The 18,266-nt window shown below is 39.5% G+C and overlaps 1 protein-coding gene and 1 long non-coding RNA gene across 2 annotated transcripts; one reads left to right on the top strand and one right to left on the bottom strand.

Annotated features, from left to right (window-relative positions):
- Window positions 1-4,655: 4,655 nt before the first annotated feature.
- On the bottom strand, window positions 4,656-9,937 carry LOC131498511 (uncharacterized). The gene is made up of 2 exons (XR_009255448.1): window positions 6,184-9,937; window positions 4,656-5,945 (listed from the first exon to the last, which is right to left on the bottom strand). It is a non-coding gene; the product is annotated as an uncharacterized LOC131498511 (long non-coding RNA).
- Window positions 9,938-10,019: 82 nt separating this feature from the next.
- On the top strand, window positions 10,020-16,437 carry KRT25 (keratin 25). Its single transcript, XM_058705772.1, has 8 exons — window positions 10,020-10,520; window positions 10,810-10,892; window positions 11,310-11,466; window positions 13,385-13,546; window positions 13,632-13,757; window positions 14,358-14,575; window positions 14,941-15,008; window positions 16,073-16,437. Exons 1-8 carry the CDS (start codon window positions 10,092-10,094, stop codon window positions 16,180-16,182), a joined length of 1,353 nt encoding a protein of 450 aa, XP_058561755.1. The 5' UTR covers window positions 10,020-10,091; the 3' UTR covers window positions 16,183-16,437.
- Window positions 16,438-18,266: the final 1,829 nt, after the last annotated feature.

Here is an 18,266-nt window from a genome sequence, read left to right on the forward strand (position 1 = left end):
TTTTTTGCCATTCATTAAAAATGTTTTCTGTTGCAATTTTTTCTGATGAGTCTGGTGCTTTTGAATTTCTATGGTTGATCCTAATGTGACAGATCTAAGGATTCTCTGGTAAAATAAAGTGCCTCACACAGTCACATTTACTTCAGTTCATGACAAGATAAGTTGGAAAGAGCACTAGCCCTAATCTCTGGTCCCAAATCTGTCCCTGATCCACTACGTGAGTGAGTAGATGTCCTTGGGTTTCCATGGATGGGAAGAAGAGTGTCCCCATTGATCACTGGGCTTTGCTCACCTTTTAATGGCTAGCCTGCATGGGCGATCAGTTAATGTTAGTTTGTTGAATCTGAATCTGGATAGCTGTTTTTCCATTCTGTTGTTTCAGAATGGTGGAAGAAGCCTCAACAACAACAACAACAACAACAACAACAAAAACATGTTCAAGGAACTAACTGACCCCATAGAATCCAAGAAAGATTCAGGACTTGGAAGAACCAAGTAGGATGGTGGACCAGGCTGAGGGCAGGGATATTGACAGGTGAATTTACCATGACAGTAATGATGCATAAGCCTCAGCGTCCCTCATTAGCACAGGAAGGGCCCTAGAATTATATCTGTATAGCCATTTTTGTAAAATTTGTGCAAAACTAAGATAATTTTAGCACCATTGGTTAAGTCTGCTATCTCTACTCCAATTTCTCCTCTATCACTTTCCCTCATGTCTGGGGGTGACCTAGCATGTCTAAGATGGGTGACCATACAATTTATTATATAAATGTAACATTTGAGGGAAAGTAAAGGATGCAATTAGCCAGGCATATTAGCAGACATGAACTGACTTATCGTAAGCATATGGACATAAAGTCAACTTAAGCCAAAGACAGTTGAATTGAACATCGTGGAATATATTAATGAGGTTCTCATCATTTCCATGGGAGGCTTCTAGGACTATTCCCACTGCCCACCATGCCCATGTAGTGTCATTTCATAAAGGCACAGGGCTGCAAGTTGTAATATGAACGTATCTTATAGCACATAGCACAGAAATATGTAGATAACAGAAGAAGATACAAGGTATGAAGTGCATGGAGCCAGAAGCTAGTCTATGGAAAATCTTTTAACTCATCAGATGTGTAAAACTGTAGAGAATTCATTTTCACCAATGCCTGCTAAAGACAAACATCTCCTCCTGTCAGGAATATAATGGGTAATGCAACATATTTGTTATTTTCAGTACTGCTTTATGCTCCTTATACACTAGAATTTTTATAAATTTTATTTTTGCACAATCCCTATAAGAAGTGTTCGCATATGACAGGTCCATAAGTTATGAAAATTGCATTCCTCTGGGAGTGAGCACAAGACATATGGCTCTTTGTGACTCATTTTAACGCCCTCTACAGAACATCCACCCCAGAGAAAGAGCTCCATAACTACGTGGACAAGCTGATTCATGGAGGTCAGCCAGGCTCCCTCTTCACAATGAGCTTGCACAATAAGCCCACGGTCAAAGTGGCCATTATGGAGGCTGTACTTCAGTACATGTTGCGTGACATCCCTCTCTCTCAGGCTGGTCAAGCTACTGACCTGTCATCAGCAGACATAAAAATGGAGTCCTTGAGATGGTACCATTTTTTAAGAAAGAAAACTAACCACATGCTTATCAGGATACTACTGGATTCCTTTACCCTGGAGGGAACAGCAAATTTTCCTTAACGGAAGTAACACTTCATTCAAATATAGGTTTGCCTTTTAATTCCTATAGTACCTCTGCAGCACTACCATCAGAGACCAAAAATTGGATAAGCTTCAGGCCCTAGATCTACCTCTAGCAATTGGTTTAAAGTCAGAATAGAGAAAGTAAACCTTTTCTGGCTTCCTGAAGGATAAAACAGAGGCAACTGGGGTAGGACAACAGTTGAAGAGGTAGGAGCTGAAATTTCTCCAGAACTGATGAAAGACACCAGTTCACAGATTAAAAGTCCTACACATCGAAATAAAATGAAATGCACATGGATCAGATCAAAGTAAAGCTAAAGACAAGATAAAAAGAAAGCCACAATCTTACCAATAAGGAAACTGGGATTTAAAGAGTTTAAACCATGTGTTCAAATTCACCCAGTGGTGTGATCTGCACCCAGGGCTACAATTCCAGGGCCGCCACTCTTAGCTGACAAGCTATGGTCACGTCTCTGATGAAATCGTCATTGTTCGTCTTGCAAATAGAATATCTTTAAAGTCAGGCAAATGGGGGGAAATGATTACCTTCAAATGAGTGGCAGCAAGAATGAATGCCAACTTCTCAACAGTTGGAATCCAAAAGAGAGTAGAATGATATGTTCAGTGTGCCAGGAGAAATCCTAAATGGCCAGTAAATGTATGAAAAGTGTTCAACCTCACCAGCAATCAGAGAAATGGAAGCGGAAACCGCATGAGACGCCATTACACAACCACCCGCTTGGCAAAACTTTTAAAATATTTGGCGCAACTTGTGCGATCTTCTGTTGAATTGTTTCCAGTTGGGGACTAGTATGAACAATACTACTGTAAACATTCTGTACATGGTACCTATGACGTGTGCACGAGTTTCTCTACAGAGCAACTCACATATATACTGTCTACAAAAGATTCACTTCAAATATAACAAATACGGGTAGACTGAAAGTGAAAGGATGGAAAAAGATACATCATATAAACATTAATCCAAAAAATTGTTTTCAAATTTGTGAATATGTGGGGTGATGGATGTTCTTGACTTACTCTCTGGTGATCATTTTGTAATATATACATATATGGAACCATTATGTCATATATCTGAAACTTAATACAATGGTATATATGAATTATATATCTTAATTTTTAAAAATAAATTTAAATTTACTTTTAATAAATCATGAGTGGTTGTATTAATATCAGAAAAAGCAATCCTAAATATATTAAACAAGAAAACTTCAAAACACATGAAGAAAAACTAATGGAATAGAAAGAAGTAATAGACAAATCCATAAGAACACATTTTGCATTATTGCGTTTATAGCACATTTGTGACATAAAATAATTATAGAGATGGAGAACAGATTCATGGTTGCCAGGGGTTAGAGATTGGGAGGGAGGGGGTAGGTGTGACTATAAAGGGGTTAGCATGCAAGGGTCTTGCGAACATGGTACAATTAGGTATCTTGATTGCAGTGGTGATTTCATGAGGCTGCACATGTGATAAAATTGCATAGAGCTGCACATGCGTGCACATGCATGCACACACACAAATAAATGTGTGTACAACTGGCAGAATCTGAATGCTATGGATTATATGAATGTCAATTTCCTGGTTTTAAAAGTACTACAGTTATATAAGGTGTTAGCACTGGGGGCCTGGGTGAAGGCTGCCCAGGACCTCCCTGAACATTTCTTTGCACATTTTTTGCGCTTTTCTGTAAACCTATAATTATTTCAAAATAACTTTTTTTTTAATTTTAGAAGAATCCATAGGAGAAAAATCTTTATAACTTTGGTTTAGACATAAATTCACTACATATGACACCCAAAGCATAATTTGAAAAAAAATACATATATATATATATATATATGTTCATTTGGACTTCATCAATGTGAAAAATGTGTACTATTTAAGAAAATGGAAAGACAAGGGGTGCCTGTCTGGCTCAGTCGGAGGAGTGTGCAACTCTTGATCTTGAGGTCGTGAATGTGAGCCCCATATCGGATGTAGAGATTACTTAAGTAAATAAAACTTAAAAAAAATTTAAAGACATGGATTATGAGAAAATGCCTGCAAATCACTTATCTGATAAAGTACTTGTATCCAGATTCTTATACATAAAGAATCCTCATAACTCAATAGTAAGGATGCAAAATAATCCGATACATAAATGGGCAAAAGAATTGAACTGATGTCTCACCAAAGAAGAGATATGGGGGTGCCTGGGTGGCTCAGTCGGTTGAGCGTCCGACTTCGGCTCAGGTCATGATCTCACAGTTCGTGGGTTCGAGTGCCAGCCACATCGGGCTCTGTGCTGATGCTTGCTCAGAGCCCGGAGCCTGCTTCGGACTCTCTGTCTCCTTCCCACTTCCCCTCCCCCACTCCCACTCTATCTCTGTCTCTCAAAACTAAATAAATGTAAAACAAAAAATTTTTTAAGAAGAGATATGGATGGGAAGTGAGCACATGAAAAGATGTTCAACATTATGAGTCATTAAGGAAATGAAAATTTAGGCCACAATGAGATACCACCACACATCTATTACAATACATAAAACATATTTTTAAAACTGGCAATAGCAAGGGATGCAAAGGATAAGGAGCAACTAGGACTCTTATTCATTGTTGATGAAAATGCAAAATGGTACAACAACTTTTTTAAGTTTTATTTTTTATTTTGGTGAGGGGGGAGGTGGGAAAGAGAGAATCCCAAGCAGGCTCCGCACTGTCAGTGCAGAGACTGACATGGTGCTCGATCTCCCCAAGCACGAGATCATGACCTGAGCTGAGATCAAGAGTCAGAAGCTTAACGGATTGAGCTAGCCAGGCGCCCCATCAGTTTCTTATAATATTAAACATCCATCTATATATATGGCCCAGCAATCCCACTCCTTCATATTAAATAAAATCAAACTTACATTCACATAAAAACCTGTATGTGAATATTTATAGTGGCTTTATTCATATTTATCAAAAACTGGAAACAACTAGTGAGTGGATAAACAAACTGCAGTACGCCAAAAAAAGTGGAAAACAGTCCAATAAAAATTAACAAATGTTTAATAAATACACTCAACAGCATGAATGCATGTCAACTGCATTATGCCAACTGAAAAAGTCAGACTCAAAGAATTCACTGTCTAATTCCATGTATATCACATGGTGGGGCAAAACTACAGACCTAGAAAAGCGATCAGTGTTTGCCTGGAGCTGGGGCTGTGGGCAGAGACGGAGTACAAAGGGATACAGAGGAATTGGGGGTGGGGGGGGGTCAGGGGACTGTTCTATATCGTCGTTATGGTAGTGGCTACATGACCATGTTTTTGGCAAAATCTATAGAACTGTAGGCTAAAAAAGGCTAATTGTATTATGGATATATGAAACCTCAATAAATCTGATTAACAAGAACTGGCAAAAAAAAAAAAAAATCTTAAGGAATCCATCCTAAAGAAAAATGTGAACATGTTCAGCATTATCAATAATAGCAATAAGCTGGAAATAATCTGAAGGTCCCTTAGTAAGAGAGTGGTTGAACAAATTACTTAAAATTAGGTTTGGCTCCGAGTAACGGTACGAGAATAACAGGACTTTATACAATTAGAAGTTTCTTTCTTTCACGCATAAAACTGCAGAAGTAGAGCATTCAGGGCTATGATCACAGCTTTGCACCAGAACACCAACAGAAACCCAGGTTGTTTTCAGCTTTCCACTTTACCAGAGCCAGAATGTGGCCTTGGCTCATGGTCCAAGGGGAAGAACCAACCATCAGATCCAGCCATCACACCCATGCCAGCAGGATGAAGGAAAACGAGAAGATGGGACAAAGACTTGTGTCAGCTTCCTCTTAATTTTTTTAATGTTTATTTATTTTTGAGAGAGAGAGAGAGACAGACAGACAGAGTGCAAACGGGGGAGGGGCAGAGATAGAGGGAGACACAGAATCTGAAATAGGATCCAGACTCTGAGGTGTCAGCACAGAGCCCGATGTGGGTGTCAAACCCACGGACCATGAGATCATGACCTGAGCAGAAGTTGAACGCTTAACCGACTGAGCTACCCAGGCGCCCCTCAGTTTCTTCTTAAAGTTTCCAGAACATGCCACATATACTCCTGCTTGTATCACATTGGCTAGCTTAATCACGTTGTCACAATTAGCTGCAGAGAATGCCTGAAAAAGCAGTCTTTATTGTGGGCAGACATTGCCCAGTTAAAAATTTGGGAGTCGGGGCGCCTGGGTGGCGCAGTCGGTTAAGCGTCCGACTTCAGCCAGGTCACGATCTCGCGGTCTGTGAGTTCGAGCCCCGCGTCAGGCTCTGGGCTGATGGCTCGGAGCCTGGAGCCTGTTTCCGATTCTGTGTCTCCCTTTCTCTCTGCCCCTCCCCCGTTCATGCTGTCTCTCTCTGTCCCAAAAATAAATAAAAAACGTTGAAAAAAAAAATTAAAAAAAAAAAATTGGGGAGTCAACCGACAGTTTCTACCACATTAGGCACCTACTCATGCTCTAAGGCATATTATGTACAGTGAACAAAGCAAGTTAGAGAACAGTGCATATAACACAGATAACTCATGTGTGGCACTTGTGTATTTACATACTATGCACGTGTGCAAATGAATAGAAAACCAGTTGGAGGGTGCAAACAGCTGGAAGGGTACACTGGGAGAGTAGGGAGGACAAAAACCAGGAGGGACTTTGATATTTTACTGGATATCATTACACACTGCTACATTTGTTTACAACAAGAACGTTTTCATGCAGAACAAAATGGTGGTTGCCGGGGCCTTGAGAGGGGGGAATATGGGATAGGTTGGTAAAAGTGTCCAAACTTCCAGTTAGAAGATGAATAAGTTCTGAGGACTTAACATGTAGCATGGTGACTACAGTTAATTATATTGTATTGCATACTTGAAATTTGCTGAGAGTAGATCTTAGGAGTTTTCCCTCTCACACACACAAAGGTAACTTGTGAAGCAGTGGATATGGTAATTAACTTGACTGTGAGAATCATTTCATGGTGTATCCATGTATCAAATCATGACATTGTACAGTTTAAATATATTACAATTTTCTTTGTCAATTATATCTCAATAAAGCTGGAAAAAATAAATAAAAACTGGGGTGAAAAGAATAGAATGTACAAAGTTGATCAAAATCACTAGGCAAATATCAATTGCATTTCTTTACATAGTAAAATTTATCTAGAAAATGTGATTTCTAAAAGATGTCTTTGGGGCTCAGTTAGTTGAATGTTCAGCTCTTAATTTCAGCTCAGGTCATGATCTCAAGGTTCATGAGTTCAAGTCCCACACTGGGCTCTGTGCTGACAGTGCAGTCTGCTTGGGATTCTTTCTCTCCCTCTCCTCCCTGCCCTTCCCATGCTGTCTCTCAAAATAAATAAATAAACATTTTAAAAATAAAAATAAAAGATATCCTCAACAACAATATTAGATAAATATCTGGAAGTTGTTCTAAAAAATGATATGAAAGCACATATGGAAAAATAACTTTTTACTAATGGACATTGAGGAAGACCTCAGTGAATGGAAAGGATATTCAATTTTCTGGATATACACAATATCATAGGGATGTCAAATTTTCTCAAATAGTTTTAAAGATTTAAGGCACATCTTAAGATCTTATTGTATTTAAAAAGCTGATTTTAAAATTTATATAAGAGGAATTGGGATGAGCACTGGGTGTTGTATGGAAACCAATTTGACAATAAATTATATTTTAAATTTATTTTTTAATGTTTATTTATTTTTGAGACAGAGAGAGACAGAGCATGAATAGGGGAGGGTCAGAGAGAGAGGGAGACACAGAATCTGAAGCAGGCTCCAGGCTCTGAGCTGTCAGCACAGAGCCCGATGCGGGGCTCGAACTCAGACCGTGAGATCATGACCTGAGCCGAAGTCAGAAGCTCAACCGACTGAGCCACCCAGGCGCCCCAACAATAAATTATATTTTTAAAAAGAATGAAAAAAAAAAGAGGAATGGAGAAATAAAAATTGACTTGATGGCAAGGAGTTGGTGGAGTTCTTGCCTTACCAAATATCATGTTATATTATGGAGCAATTGTGACAAAAATGATATGGTTCTGGCACAGATAGAAAACTGGTACCAAATGAATCCTCACCTATATGAAGATTTTCTTAAGGACAGAGGAGGCAGTGGACACTTTCTTTATTGACAATATGGCACTACAGGGAAAGGATGGCACCATTCAGTAAATATGCTCAAAGTATCATTATCTACATTTTTTAAATATTTACTTATTTTTGAGAGAAAGAGAGAGAGGGAGAGAACAAGTGGCAGAGGGGCGGTGGGGGGGGGGGGTACAGAGGATCCAAACCAGATAGCAGAGAGCCCGACGTGGGTCTCAAACTCATGGGGAGATCATGACCTGAACTCAAATCCAATGCCCTACCGACTGAGCCACCCAGGTGCCCCCATGATCCACATTTTTAAAAATGAAATTTGATTCTGTATCAAAGATTCAAAAAAAAAGAATACTAAAAAATTATTCCAAACTACCAAAGCCTTAAATGTGAAAGGCAAAATGATTCAATGTTTAGAAAACAAAATAAGAAAATATTTGTATGAGCTTGGAGAATTAATCATTTCTTAAATAAGATAATAGAATCACAATCCAAAAATAAAGAGTGATAAATTCAACCTGTTTAACAATGAAATGATAATGGATTAATATCCAGAATATATAGCACACTCCTACAACTCAACAACAAAAAAGCAATATGACTCTAAAAATGGGCAAAGAACTTGAATAGACATTTCTCCAGAGAATATATTCAAATGGCCAGCAAGCATATGAAAAGATGCTCAACATCACTAATCATTAAGGAAATGCAAATCAAAACCACAAGAAGACACCACCTGATGTGCATTAGGATGGCCACAATAAAGAAAAGAAAAAAAAGAAAATAACAAATGTTGGCGATGATGTGCAGAAATTGGAACCCTTGTGCACTATGGATGGGAATGTGAAATAATGCAGCTACTATGGAAAGCAGTATGGCATTTCCTCAAAAAATTAAAAATAGAATTACCATAAGATCTAGTAATTCTACTTTCGAGAAGTAGAATTCCCATGGGAAATAAAAGCAGGGACCTGAACAGATATTTGTATACCCATGTTGATAATAGCTTTAATCACAATAGCCAAAAGGTAAACGCAACTCTAATGTCCATCAACTGATGAATGGATAAACAAAATATAGTATATACATGCAATGGAATATTATTCAGCCTTAAAAAGAAAAGAAATTCTGACACATGCTACAATATGGTTGAAACTTGAGGACATTATGCTAAAGGAAATAAGCCCATCACCAAAAGACAAATAATGTATGATTCTACTTATCCAAAGTGCCCAAAACAGTGACTGGCACATAACAGATGTTTACTACATATTTATTAAATAAACGAATGAATGAATCTGTAACAGCCTCACATAATAAATATTCATAGAAATTGTGCCCACAAGTCAATTTCCAGATGTTTCAAAATTTTCCAAAATATTCAGGGTTTTCAATAAATATATGGGAATCCACACCCAGTAAATAATTAGTCTACTGATGACTTTCACCTAAGCTAAACCACAGTGAAATAAAAACAGACGAAACATTTCCTTCTAGGTTTGCTTTAGATTTTTGCAGGGTCAGGAAATACGTTAATGTCCTTCCAAACTCCCGCAATACATAACAGCAATTAGGGGTGTGTTCCTAATTGCCAAAATGGATAAGAGAAGACAACTATCCCCAAACATAAGTGTCAACAGGAGATGACGCACATCAGCCAAAATGGAGGTTCCCATTAGAAATAGTGCCAAGAGGGAGGGAAAACTAATAATGGAAGGGCCATTTGAGGGGAATAACACGAGTCTGTGCTCTACTTACGTGGAAAGAACTGTGAAAATAAAAGTAGGAAAGGTCTCAGAAGCATCAATATCTATTAGCATAATAGCCCAAAACCATGACGCCAGATTTTTACTGTGTGATGGACGGACGAGTTTTATCTTCTAAGGATGGAAGTGAAGAGTGACTCACTCACCATTTAAAGATGTAATAAGGAAACTGACATTACTCCACCCAGACCAATTTCTCAGATAACCACCAACCTGAGGGCAACTGCCCTCCTACAGAAAGGAGCCCAGCTAAGTTAGTTACTAATTAGGAAAAATCATCCAATTATGCTAACTTGCTGAGGCTGGCAAGCCATGTTTTACTCTATGTAGGCAGAATTTCGTCCAGAGCACACTTGGGAATTGTCTATAAAAAGGCAAACAGAAGAGTTGAGGAGACGAGGCACTCCATTCTGACTTCCTCCGAGACAGCTGTGCAACGCGCTTGTCCTGACACCATGTCTCTGCGACTTTCCAGCGGGTCCAGGAGGGCCTGCTCCCGTCCTACCGCAGGGTCCCTCAGGCTCTCTGGCGGGGGAGCCAGCTTTGGAGTTGGAAATGCTTGCAGCATGCCCGGAATTGGAAGCAGTTTCTCCTGTGCCTTTGGGGGCAGTTCATCAGGAGGCAACACAGCGGGAAGCAATCTCTGTGCTGGCTTTACGCTGAATGAGGGCGGCCTTCTGTCGGGCAACGAGAAGGTGACCATGCAGAACCTCAACGACCGGCTGGCCTCCTACCTGGAGAATGTACGCGCCCTGGAGGAGGCCAACGCCGACCTGGAGCAGAAGATCAAGGGCTGGTATGAGAAATTTGGGCCTGGTTCCTGCCGTGGTCTTGATCACGACTATAGTAGATACTTCCCAATAGTCGACGATCTTAAAAATCAGGTAAGAAATTACACTTCACAATCATGTTTATTTCTAAACGTTCTTTTCCTTTCTTCACTGAATACTGAAAACACTTATCGTCCCTATGTGTAATTTCTTAAGGAAATTTCAATTTAGCATTGGAAATAAGCATTGAGTAGATTCAGTTGGTGAAACTCATGATAAAAATGTCACTGACTAGTAACTATATTAATTTTTATTATTTCCATTCCCTACTCTAAAAAAAAAATACTTGTATCTTATTGGCTGTAATAAATTGCCTTTTAAAAGTCAAACCCCCCTTTTCCAGATCATTGCTTCCACCACCAGCAATGCTAATGTTGTTCTGCAGATTGATAATGCCAGGCTGACAGCGGATGATTTCAGACTCAAGTAAGTAGGCTCAGAGAGTGAAAAGGATACATGGTGATTGATGCAAAGCATTAAATTTAATTTATTTTTTGATCCCTCCATTAAATATTACCAACTCTTATTCTAATACTGGTAAAACACTTGGATTTAAGCAGAATATAAAAAATAAACAGAATGTTATTACTTCTTTATATTTGGCTATGAAATATAAAGTATGAACTGCTATAAAAGCAGCATCCCATCCCCTAGTTTCTTTTCTGCCAAAGAAATGCCTCAAATTAAAGAAAATAATAGCTCTTATATATACAATATACTTTGAAAATGTCTCTGTGGCCAAACCTCCCACTTCAAAAGTCCAGACTTGTAGTGTTTGATCACTGATTGGTGACTATTTCTCCCACCATATGACATCCTGGAAAATCATTAATATTCTCTAAGGTATGAAAATGAGCTGGCTCTTCATCAGAGTGTAGAGAATGATGTCAATGGGCTACGCAGAGTTCTGGATGAAATCACCTTGTGCAGAACAGATCTGGAGATTCAGTATGAAACTCTCAGTGAGGAGATGACTTACCTGAAAAAGAACCATAAAGAGGTAAGAGCTGTCTGCGCACATTTTGCTATCCCTCTGCAGATACCTTCCATCTGACAGAAAATAATGCACTTGACTTCTTAAATAAGAAATTGGTACTAAAGACCCATTGTCAGACAAGCATGAGGCCTGAGTTGTCTTGAGGAATGGCCTGATATTTGTCTAGATTCACCCTTGCTTGCTCTCTCATCAAGTTTCCCATGGAGGGGTGGGGAGGGGGAAGAATCCTGTGTTCCAGATCAATCAGGGTTACAAGAGTAGTGTTTGGCTAGGTAATTATAGCTAAGTTAAAATGATACAGTTAAGAGATTACATCTAATTACATAAATATACTATAAGCATATCCTAAGAAAACTAGATCTAAATTTCTATGTAATAGTGAAAGATTCAAAACACATAAGCATTTACTTTATACACGCAGTAAATATATACATTTAATATTGATGTATATTCTTTAAAAAAATTTTTTTTAGTGTTTATTTATTTTTTAGAGAGATAGAGAGACACGAGTGCAAGTGGGGAAGGAGCAGAGAAAGAGGAAGACACAGAATCTAAAGCAGGCTCCAGGCTCTGAGCTGTCAGCACAGAGCCTGACACGGGGCTCAAACTCACTAACTGTGAGATCATGACCTGAGCTGAAGTCGGCTGCTTAACTGACTGAGCCACCCAGGCGCCCCTTGATGTATGTTCTTAATAGGTGTATCTATAAAAATAGTGAGACTGAAAATAAATTGTTATATCAAAAATTTTTCTTCCAAATGAAGAGTATACCTCAAAGTGGTCATTGTTGGAAGCTACTTCGAAATCAGATCATACAGCCACTGTTCCTAAGACACAGCTTTGGGATTGCTTTCAGAACCACTGTTTTCTGGGGGAAAAAAATCTTTATTCTTTGAAAGTGAATTTGATATTTTTAAACAGCCAAAAGGCTTCTACAGTCGAGCCTACTACTTAACACAGGAGATCAAGCTAAAAATGCTACTTGATTAGTCATGAGGCTGTCTTATAAAAATAACTACTTAAAAAACAACATTTATATGGATATATGGGTTCAACTGTGGGTATAGCCCATGGTTGTTACTGAATACATTTTTGATAAATTAAATACAGTTGACTTTTTTAATGCTTCACTCACAGACAAACGCACATACATCTTTTTTTTTAATGTTTATTTATTTTTAAGAGAGAGAGAGAGAGAGCGTGCACAGGTATAGGAAGGGCAGAGAGAGAGGGGGAGACACAGAATCCGAAGCAGGCTCTAGACTCCAAGCTGTTAGCACAGAGCCCGATGAGGGGCCCAAACTCACAGACCTGAGATCATGACCTGAGCCAAAGTCAGATACTTAACCGACTGAGCCACCCAGGCACCCCTATTAATTATAAATAGACAAACATTTATAAATATAAATAAATATAAATAAACATAAATACTTATAATTATTTCAGTTGTTCAGAATTATTCAGACTCAGCCCCTCAACCCTGTCCATGCTGTGTTCAGGATGTAGCTGAGTCAAGAACACATGGAAGCTGCTCTCTAAGTGGAAGGAAGACCAGTCTACCAATGTGGAGACATTTCAGTTGTAAATGAATAGAATAAGAGATGACAGATAATTCATTTTAAAGATCTTAAGGAATTAAGACTTTCTGTGCAACAGAACTAAAACCAACGGAGTTATAAAAGCAGGACTTTGGTTCACCATATGGAAGAGCTCTGGAACAATTTAAAAAATTCTCCCATAAGGAAACAGGCTGCTTCGTGAGACGGGAATATAAAAAGTAGAGAAGGGTCGTTGCTTAGCTGGGGGCGGGGGGGGGTGGGAATGTACAGCCAAATGTACTCTAAGCATCCTTCCAAAGCTATGCCTCTGGACTGTCTGTGAGATCCCTGCATACCTGAGCAGCACACTTTTTGGCCTCCAGGAAATGCAGGCCCTGCAGTGCGCGGCGGGCGGGAACGTGAACGTGGAGATGAACGCGGCGCCCGGCGTGGACCTCACGGTCCTGCTGAACAACATGCGGGCCGAGTACGAAGACCTGGCCGAGCAGAACCGCAGGGACGCGGAGGCCTGGTTCAACGAGAAGGTGAGTCTTGCCCAGAGAACAATCCCTCCGCATCTTAGTGACAGTCACAAAACTAAGATTTGCTCCCTCGTTTATACCTTTTCAGAGCGCTTCGCTGCAACAGCAGATCTCCGAGGACGTCGGCGCCACCACCTCAGCCCGGAATGAACTGACTGAAATGAAACGCAATCTCCAAACACTGGAAATTGAACTTCAGTCTCTCCTAGCCACGGTAGGCAAAGGACGAATTCCCACCGTTTCCTGGGCTATCCTTGTAAATATGCGCCAGTTGGGGGCGCCTGAGTGGATCAGTTCCTTAAGCTGAGTTAAGTTCTGACAGGCTCAGGTCATGATCTCCTTGCTTGTTGCTCCTGGATTCCAGGCGTGTTTCTTGTGCTGACAGCTCGGAGCCTGGAGCCTGTTTCAGATTCTGTGTCTCCCTCTCTCCCTGCCCCTGCTCCCCTGCTCATGCTCTCTCTCTTTCAAAAATAAATAAATGTTTAAAAAAAAATTTTGTTTTTAAAATATGCACCTATTGGTTTTAAGGCCCCTAACCCTTGTGGAAACATATCCGCATACACATTTATGTAACTAACTTAGAACATAAGAAAAGAATAGGATTTTACATAGAACGGCCAAAACAGCCACATTCATGTCTCCAGTTTATTCAACCAGAGACATGTGCTCCTTTTTAAGAATTTCACAGTCTTAACCATGTGTCAGTGTGAAATTGAACACAATTGTAGACAAAGTTCAAGAGAAGAAAATCATCTATCAGAGCAAATTTCTGCCTATCTGTATCTGCCTCAGGTTCTTTCTTGTTCCCTGATAGAAACACTCCCTGGAGTGCTCCCTGACCGAGACCGAAGGGAACTACTGCACGCAGCTCGCCCAGATCCAGGCTCAGATCGGGGCCCTGGAAGAACAGCTGCACCAGGTCCGAACCGAAACAGAGGGCCAGAAACTGGAGTATGAGCAGCTGCTCGACATCAAGGTCCACCTGGAAAAGGAAATTGAGACCTACTGCCTCCTCATCGGTGGAGATGATGGGTGGGTAAAACAAATTTATAGGGACGATGTCCTGTACTGAAATCCACTTTAAACTTAGATCCCTGGAAAGTGAATGTAAACTGACATGACTGTATTTATTGTCACAAATGCTAAAGATTAAACAGAATATGGGCCTGCCAACATACAAATTAGCAACATCTGACAAAACCAAAAGATGACAAGCCTGTATTAAAGGTATGACAAAAATATCACCTCTAGATACTAAGGCAGAGTTGTTCCAACTGTGTAACCCACGGCAACTGTTCTCACTAAATAGCTAAAGAAAATGCAAGAGTGAATCTAGAATTAAAGGGGTTCCCTCTGAATCACTCTTTGGTGATGTTTCCAACGATATGTGTTCACAGGGCTTGCAAGTCTGGAGGTTACAAGTCTAAAGATTACGGATCTGGAAACATGGGAAATCAAGTCAGAGGTAATTAAAATGAAATTCTGTGTGTGTGTGTGTGTGTGTGTGTGTGTGTGTGTGTGTGTGTTTTAAGTTTGTTTATTTATTGGGAGGGGAGGGACAGAGAGACAGGGAAACCAAGAATCTCAAGCAGGCTTTGCACTGCCAGCACAGAGCCCCATGCAGGGCTCAAACTCACCAACCGTGAGACCACAACCCAAGCCAGAATCAAGAGTCAGATGCTCAGCCGATTGAGCCACCAGGCACCCCAAAATGGAATTGTGTTTTTATGCTGTCGTATTTCACTTGCAATGTCCAGCTTGGTTGTTTTTATATTAGGCTTAATGAGAACAGATATGATAAAGATTTGTAGTAGATATCAGCATGTGCTGGGTGTCTAACTTTAGTGATATGTGCTAATTTTAAACAGTGGAATATGTCATCATGTTTTTAGCGAGCCAAGAAATAAAAATTCACCAAAAGTTTATCTATTTGTGCTTCCTACGTAGTCCATGCTATTCAAAAGCCTATTAGTCCTTTAACTGATATAATTTCTTATTCATCTTTTCTTTCAGTTTTTTCATTGTGGTAAAATACACAGAACATAAACGTTACCATCTTAATGATTTAAAGGGTAGAGTGCAGTGGCACTAAGTACATTTATATTGTGGCACAACCATCAACACCATCCATCTGTAGAACTCTTTTCATCCTGTTCTACAACTATTGAACAATAGTTTCCCATTACCCCCTCCTCCCAGCCCCAGGCAACCAGCCTGCTACTTTCCTTCCTATACATTTGACTACCCTAGGTCCCTCATACAAGGGAAATCATACAATATTTGTCTTTTTGTGATTGACTTCTTTCACTTAGCATAGTATCTTCAAGATTCATCTATGTTGTAGCATGTGTCAGAATTTCCTTCCTTTTGAAGGCTGAATAACATTCCATTGTATGGATATACCATATTTTATGTATCTATTTATTCATCCATTGGTGGACACTTGGGCTGCCTCCACATTTTAGCTATCGTGATCTTATTAATCTTTTATCAACTCTCTAAAATCTCCTTTTAAATTTTAATTTTTAGATCTGGCCAAAGCCATAGTGGTTAAGAAAGTTCTTGAGGAGGTAGACCAACGAAGCAAAATACTTACCACCAGGCTGCACTCCCTGGAAGAGAAATCTCAAAGCAATTGATTCGAGACACAAGAGAGAGAATTTGGCAAATACTCTCTAAGAAGAGAGCATTGTGTCTGGAAAAATGAGCAAGCCTAAGAAAAATGCCTTTCCTGTTTTCCTTCTGTTACTGAAATATGAGCACCACCTGGGCAATCAATAGTGCTATCTCCCCACTCATCTGGAAGAATGTCACATACAAATATGATGACTTGATTGTCCTACAGAAAATGTCAGTTCTTTGTATTCAATAAACCTTCTTCCTTTAGCAAGTTACCACGGGTGGTATTGTCTTATCTTTAAAACGTTCATGTCTGTGGTACACATGTATGAACATCTAACAGCTTTTTTTATTATTATTTGTTTTTACATTTGATTTATTTTTTTGAGAGACAGACACAGAGCATGAGCGAGGAAGGGGCAGAGACAGGAAGACATAGAATCCGAAGCAGGCTCTAGGCTCTGAGCTGTCAGCACAGAGCCCAACATGGGGCTCGAACTCACAAACCACGAGATCATGACCTGAGCTGAAGTCGGACGCTTAACCAACTGAGCCATCCAGGCGCCCCTAACAGCTTTGAATATATGAAAATTTTAGGGACACCTGGGTGGCTCAGTCAGGTATCTGGCTTCAGCTCAGGTCATGATCTTGCGGCTCATGGGTTCAAGCCCCGCGTCAGGCTCTGTGCTGACAGCTCAGACCCTGGAGTCTGCTTCGGATTCTGTGTCTCCATCTCTCTCTGACCCTCTCCAGCTCACGCTCTGTCTCTCTCTTTCTCTCTCTCAAAACTAAATAAACATTTTTTTTAATTATTAAAAAAAAGAAAAATTTTAAAAATAATTGACAGGTTTCCCCCTAGATTTTCATGAGGCTTTCCCAATAATTCAAATAAGACAAATTCAGGAGGAATAAAAATACTTCCACTTAAATCCCCAATCTGCCATACTGGTGATACAATAACAAGCTTTTTCTCTTTCATAATAGCTACGATGCATACATTTCAGGTTCATCTATAAAATAATAACACTACTTCTCTCAAGGGGTTATTGTAAAGATTAAACAAATGAACTACAGGATCATGCACTTAGGGAGCGAGTGCTCAATGAATGCTAACTCATTTTTTAATACTTGATATTTATAATGATGAATTTTCAAATCTCATTTTCTTTTTGAATATGTATTTAAACAATATCCCAAATATAGGGAGGTTAAAGCAAATATCCTGGTTTAGAATCCAAGTTCTATTTATTAATGGAGTCATTCACTTGTACTACAAAGTATGCTTGATGCTTATAACTCTCTTGACCAATGGATTCATTTCCAGTAAAGGGAAATAAATCAGATGAACTGAAAACATAATTTCCTCAGGTCAAATATTACCCCTAGATACTTTGGTGACTCTCAGTCTTCTATGGATGGGCTATCCATGTTGTAATCCATCCATGAAAATTTGATTTCAGGCTTCATCTGAAAATGTTAAGCAGAGAAGATGCTGGGATCCTTTAAGGACCCTAGAATTATCCTTGAGTTACTTTTATTGTCGTCTTCTAATGAATCTTAGCCAGAGGCCACTACAGTCAAAATGCCTAACAAGATCCTACATCGGATTATATGAAACAAAATATTATAATCTCGGAGAAAACTCCACTTAGAAAAGAAAGATCTTGCACAATTATCTAAATGCTGAAGGAACTTACACCACCCTTCCCACCTATCATCAAATCCTCCCTCATTATAGCGATGCTGCCAAATGTAAATTCTTTAAAAAAAATTTTTTTAATGTTTATTTATTTTTGAAGGAGACAGAGCATGAGCAGGGGTGGGACAGAAAGAGACAGAGACACAGCTTCCAAAACAGGCTCCAGGCTCTGAGCTGTCAGTACAGAGTCCGATCCGGGGCTGGAACTCACGAACCATGAGATCGTGACCTGAGCCACAGTCGGATACTCAACCGACAGAGCCCAGGTGCCCCCAAATGTAAATTCTTATTTGTCAAAATTTATAGCCCTGTACACATCAAAAGGGCAAATTAATATTTCTGTCAATTATACCTAGTGGCGTCCAGGAGCTGTTTCTCTATCTCACAAGAATCAATTCTGTACAT

Source organism: Neofelis nebulosa, chromosome 16, assembly GCF_028018385.1.
Source record: "Neofelis nebulosa isolate mNeoNeb1 chromosome 16, mNeoNeb1.pri, whole genome shotgun sequence".
In the NCBI taxonomy this organism is placed as follows: domain Eukaryota; kingdom Metazoa; phylum Chordata; class Mammalia; order Carnivora; family Felidae; genus Neofelis; species Neofelis nebulosa.